Raw genomic sequence first — 5,508 nt, forward strand, 5'->3', positions numbered from 1 at the left:
TTTTTTTTAGAATTTGACCTAAGCCGAAAGGCTTAGTTCGCCGACAAATAACTTGATTGTATGAATTTTGATGGGCAATTCGAAGGTACTATTGCAAAACTCTTGACGTTATCTTATTAATGATATATACTTATATTGTTAAGTTTTGGTAATCGAAAATAATAAAAAATGGCATGAAAATTGATGTCATGAAATTCTATATTTATCCTTTTTACGATCATTTTCGGTGCCTAAAACTCAGCAATATATGTATTATTAGAAAGATAATGTCAAAAAATATTTAACGATGCCTTCATAATGCCCATCGAAATTCAGACAATCACGTTATCGATCAACAAACTTTTGGAGTCGGCATAAATTTCAAAAAATTAAAAGTTTATGTATTTTTTACCAAAGAAAATAGATTTGATTAAAAATTAAAATTTGAATATAATTTGTATAATTGTTGGCAATTAATCCATTATTTATTAGATAAACTTAAATCTTTAGATTCTAAAGCCGGATAAAAAATTAATTAATTATATATCGAAATGCTTTGCAGTGGGTAGCTCAATAGTATTAGGCATGGCAACTTTATAATGGAATCAAGCTCTGCCAATGAATTGATGTATATGCCCTCTTAGGCGACATTTATTTTAAACGAGAGAATAATTTATATAGGTCTACAATCATGTATACTACAAATCCAAGATGCAATTCTTCAAAACTACAAATTTGTTGAATGATGTATATTCTTCAAATATTTAATCATGTATACTACAAATCCAAGATGCAATTCTTCAACTACTTAATCATATGTCTTATTATAAATCCAAACTATCATCCAAAATAAATGTAAAATTCACCAACGCTCTGTTTCACAACTCTAGGATGAATTCACTTAAACATCACATGGTGAGAATTGTTTCCACAATGACAAAAAAGGAAAGCAAGAAATCATTAACAAGACCAATCACTAAGATAAAAAATCTTGGCAGAAATTTATATAAAAATATTAAGAGAAATGTGGTGTCCTGGTAAAAAGATGCAACTATTTTTATAGAAAGATGTAAGAGTTTCACAATTGATTCTATTTCAACAAAATTTTGGCTTTTGAATCAGAAAAAGGGAAAACAGACAACAATAGAATAGAGATCAATCCTATCAAAAAACATGATGAGGGTTTCTCCCAGCTCCAACAAAATCTTGGTAGATCAAACTCATAATATAGAACTCCTCTCACTAACTTCACCTTCTAGCAGCAATCCTCAGCATAGGCGAAATTATCCCCTGTATTTCTAGCAAAGATTGTTGTATTCTGATCTCCTCTTCAACATCCCTCTTCAGATTCCTAACATAATTTCTTAGTTGATCCGACGATCTTATATCCTCGGCCCTCAACTCAACAACCTTATTCGCCAACCTCGTCAGCATCCCTGCATATCTTGGCACAGTCGAGTATTTCTGCAGAAACGCCAACAACAGCCCGAGCTCCTCCATGTCCAAATTGGACACACATTTCATCAACTTCTTACGCGCTACCAACTCCTCCATCACAGCCACAACACTCTCTGGATTTCTCCGGTTCAAAGCAGCTACCAGTGCCTCCCTGTGCCTAAATTTCTTCAACAGCTTATCGAACTCAGCCATCTTCACTTTCTTCGGCCTCTTGATCAAGTAATCCCCTTCCGAGGGCTTCAAGTTTTGCCCTCGTTGGAAGTATCTAAAATACGAAGGCTTTAGAACCTTCCTGCCAGGCTCATCGTCCACAATTTTCCACTGCAAACCACCCCCCACTTCCTCACTCTCCACCTTTGCCTTCCTTCTACCGATATACAAGTTCCCTTTGGACGTCCCTATAGCACGTGTCGAGCAATCAGGCGAAAATCCCACTGATAGAAGTGGCTCCGGGAATCTCATGGAATGAGTGATCTTCAACTTTGCATAATCAAACACCTTCATATATCCATCCAATGCAACACTCAAGATCCTATTCTCCTCGGCCTCCTCTCCACTCCCTCGTGCAACCTTACCCATACAAAGCGCAGTAACCGTCTTGATATGGCTCTCCATTGAATACAGCAACTTCCCACCACCAATCACATCCCATATCTTAACGAAATTGCCACCAGCCGTGGCGATTAGGCCACCGGAGGGCAGGTAAATCACACTCTCTACTGGCTTCTCGTGATTCAATTCCATCACAGAGCTTGCATTCGACACTCTCACATCCCAAACCCTAACACTATGATCGTACGACCCAGAAACGAACATTTCATCACTAATAGGCGAAGCATCGCCGCACCGCACATAATCCTTGTGCCCTAAGAGATTAAACACGCATTTCTCAATTGTAACATCCCAATACTTAACAACGGAATCATCTCCACCTGAAAAGAGGTGGAGTTTATCGGCGGCGCGAGGGTAATTTACTGACCGGACAGCGGCTGCGTGGCCCTTCAGACGGCGGAGATGGCTGCGGGACTTCGCGTCGAACACGTGGACGGTGCCCGTCAAGTCTCCGGCGGCGAGGAGCTTCCCGTCGCAGCGGAAGGAGACGGCAGCGGCGGTGTCGGAGAAAGAGGAGATTGTGGGTTTAGGCTCAAGGGTCTTGCCGGAGAAGATCGATATGTTGGCGGAATGCGTGGCGGCGAAATCGTGAGGGCCTATCGGCGAAAATGCAATCGAATTTATTGGGAAAGTGAAGGATTTTGATGGTGTGGTTTCGATATCTTTAGGGATTTTGAATGATCTCCAGTACTTGGCCTCCGGCGTTGGAGTGACTTTACTGGAGGTGGGGCGAAGCTTCGGCTTAACCGGGAACGCTTCCGCCATTGTTAAACGGCGTAAGAGCGGGTGCTAGGGGTTTTAGGGTTTGGGGAAGTGGAGGAGGATTGCTGCTGAAAGAGGAATTTAGGGTTTACGACCGGATATATATATACTCCGATTTCTTTTGCTTTGCACACATAGTATCAAAGACGGTTAAATTATTGGAGTAAAGATGGCGACCCATCTCTATATTATATTAAAAAGAGAATTTTCAATTTAAAATCAATTTTCCATTAATTTCAATAGCTCCCTCCGTCCCATAATAAGTGGCCACATTTCCTTTTTCGTCTGTCCCACTATAAGTGGCTGCTTTCTAAAAATGGCAAAAGTTTACTTTAATTAAGTCAACAATTACTCACTAATTTGGTCAACAATTGTAGGCCACTTTCTAAAAATGCCAAAATTACTTTAATTAAGTCAACATTTACTCACTAATTTGGTCAACAATTGTAGGCCACACTCTATTAAAACATATAACACTCAATTTCTTAATCTCCGTGCCGAAAAGAATGTGGCCACTTATTATGGGACGGAGTAAAATTGAAGTAGTTATAATAAAATTGAAGGTTTGTGTTTAAATTATATATATTTTATTTTCTTTAACTTCTTATTTATTATTATATTTCTTTTAAAAATTATGAAATTTGATTAATTATAAAATATTTAATATATATATATCAAATTAAAGAACACGACAAGAGCTTTAATATGATATATTTTATGAAAATATTTGATTTATAATGTAAAAATTAAATTTGTTTAAATATTAAAGTTTTATAAATTTCTCTCTCCTCTCTCATCTTTTTTGAATAAATATATTTTAAATTATTTTTAATTAGTATTTATTTTTTTATTTTTTAACATATTTTTTTGTTTTTCCCATGGATAAAATTCGTATGAACCAAAACTATATGGCCTAACGGGCCAGCCCAGCTCGTCTCGGCAGACAGAGCAGAGCAGCTCCGGAAGACCAGAACAGAGCAGCTCTAGAAGACCAGAGCAGAGCAGAGCGGACTTCAGAGCAGAGTAAACATGCTCGAGCAGAGCAGAGTAGAATGCCAGAGCAGAGCAAACGGTTCAGAGCAGAGCGTACTCTAGAGCAGAGTGAACTTCCAGAGCAGAGCAGCTCTGGAAGATCAGAGCAGAGTAGCTCGGATGACCAAAGTAGAGAGGCTTTGGAAGACCAGAGCAGATCAGCTCTGGAGGACCAAAGCAGAGCAGCTCGGCGGCACGTACGTCAGCGCGGCCCAACGGGTCAGCCCGGTAAAGCGATCCACACCACATTCGTGACACAAGGTCCAAAGTGGGCCCATATGCGGTAAATACGTAAACCCACTAGGGAAAACCCTAAACTCAACGATTACTTGGCGACTAGGTCAGACGAGAGTCGCAGAAGATCGTTTCCTAAGAAATCGGAACCGCTAGGGTTTCAAAGAGCATTCCAAAAAACCCTAATCCTAGTCGCCTCCTTGCAGGCCCATAACCTATATATACTAATTCACTAACACAATCAACCCCCGCCGTCACTGATATTCATTCTTGCATTCACGATCACTGACTCTGGTTATCTCCCGTTCTTCCCGTTCTTCCGTTCCGCCTCCACGCTCACAACTCTCAAGGGTTCCGATTGCTCGACTAGCCCCGCTAGCCAGGACGTCTGTCGCCCCTTTTTCCACACCGCCCTTTAGCTTTAATTCGACTTCCGGGACACCCCGATCTTCCGGATACATCACTTATTACTGTCTTCTCTTTACCATTTATTTATTTCGTTACGTACTTACGTTACTTACACTTAATATTTCCATCAGTTTACTGACTTAAGCGTCGGAGGCCCTTCCATCGACATCCCCACCGGTGCTCTTCGGAGGGCTCTAACGTTGCTTGTGGTTTCTGGTTGCTAGTGTCCGTCGATCCAGACGTGACTGACGTCACTTCCGTAATTTTTGGATTCACCCCCTACATTTTTCATAATATCAAATTTTATAATTGTGAATTCTTTTTAATTTTTTCAATATCCAATTCAAATATATTCAATTAAAATTAATTTTTTATTATATTTACAGGTATAATAATTGAATTAGTATTAATTTTATATAAATATAAAAATTAAAAATATTTTTCTCGTGCATTGCACGGGATGCAAATGCTAGTATTTAAGAAAGATGTGGTTTTGGATACAAAGAGAATTAAATTACTGGAGTAAAGATGGCGATCCATATATTTAAGAAAAAGATGATTTTGAGTACAATCGAATGTATCGTACAATCGAGTTGAATCGCATCTAGACTTAGTCCTGCAACTTAATCTGAACCCGCATACTGACCCAAATCGTATAAATGACAATATTCGATTATACAAATGACACTGTCTTTAATTAACACTATTCTACTATACAAATCACACTGCGTATAAATGACACTATAATATTGTAATTGACATTGTGTATAATTGATACTCCTTTCATCCACCAATTAAATATCTATTCGATGTTCGGCACTGACTCATCCAAAAACACCTAGTGGATGGACTTGAATTTATACGAGGTCGTCCTAGGGTGGTAAGGTGACTCAAGTCGTCTCTCAAGGAAGGCTTAGCAGGGCTTCAATTGTGCTACTCACAAGAAACAGAAATAAAACCTAAACACTCTAATCGGGTAATTGGGTCTGACACTCTCTCTTTAATTCTAGGCGTAATTAAATA

General features: G+C 38.9%; 1 protein-coding gene across 1 annotated transcript; it reads right to left on the minus strand.

Annotated features, from left to right (window-relative positions):
* Positions 1-1,009: 1,009 nt before the first annotated feature.
* LOC130995335 (protein SLOW WALKER 1) lies at positions 1,010-2,951 on the minus strand. Its single transcript, XM_057920581.1, has one exon. The coding sequence runs from the start codon at positions 2,812-2,814 to the stop codon at positions 1,228-1,230; it is 1,587 nt and encodes a 528-aa protein (XP_057776564.1). The 5' UTR covers positions 2,815-2,951; the 3' UTR covers positions 1,010-1,227.
* Positions 2,952-5,508: the final 2,557 nt, after the last annotated feature.

This window comes from Salvia miltiorrhiza, chromosome 7 (genome assembly GCF_028751815.1).
Source record: "Salvia miltiorrhiza cultivar Shanhuang (shh) chromosome 7, IMPLAD_Smil_shh, whole genome shotgun sequence".
Lineage (NCBI taxonomy): Eukaryota > Viridiplantae > Streptophyta > Magnoliopsida > Lamiales > Lamiaceae > Salvia > Salvia miltiorrhiza.

Excerpts from the sequence above, each read along its gene's own strand:
- LOC130995335 (XM_057920581.1), bottom strand. The coding sequence starts at position 2,814 with ATGGCGGAAGCGTTCCCGGTTAAGCCGAAGCTTCGCCCCACCTCCAGT.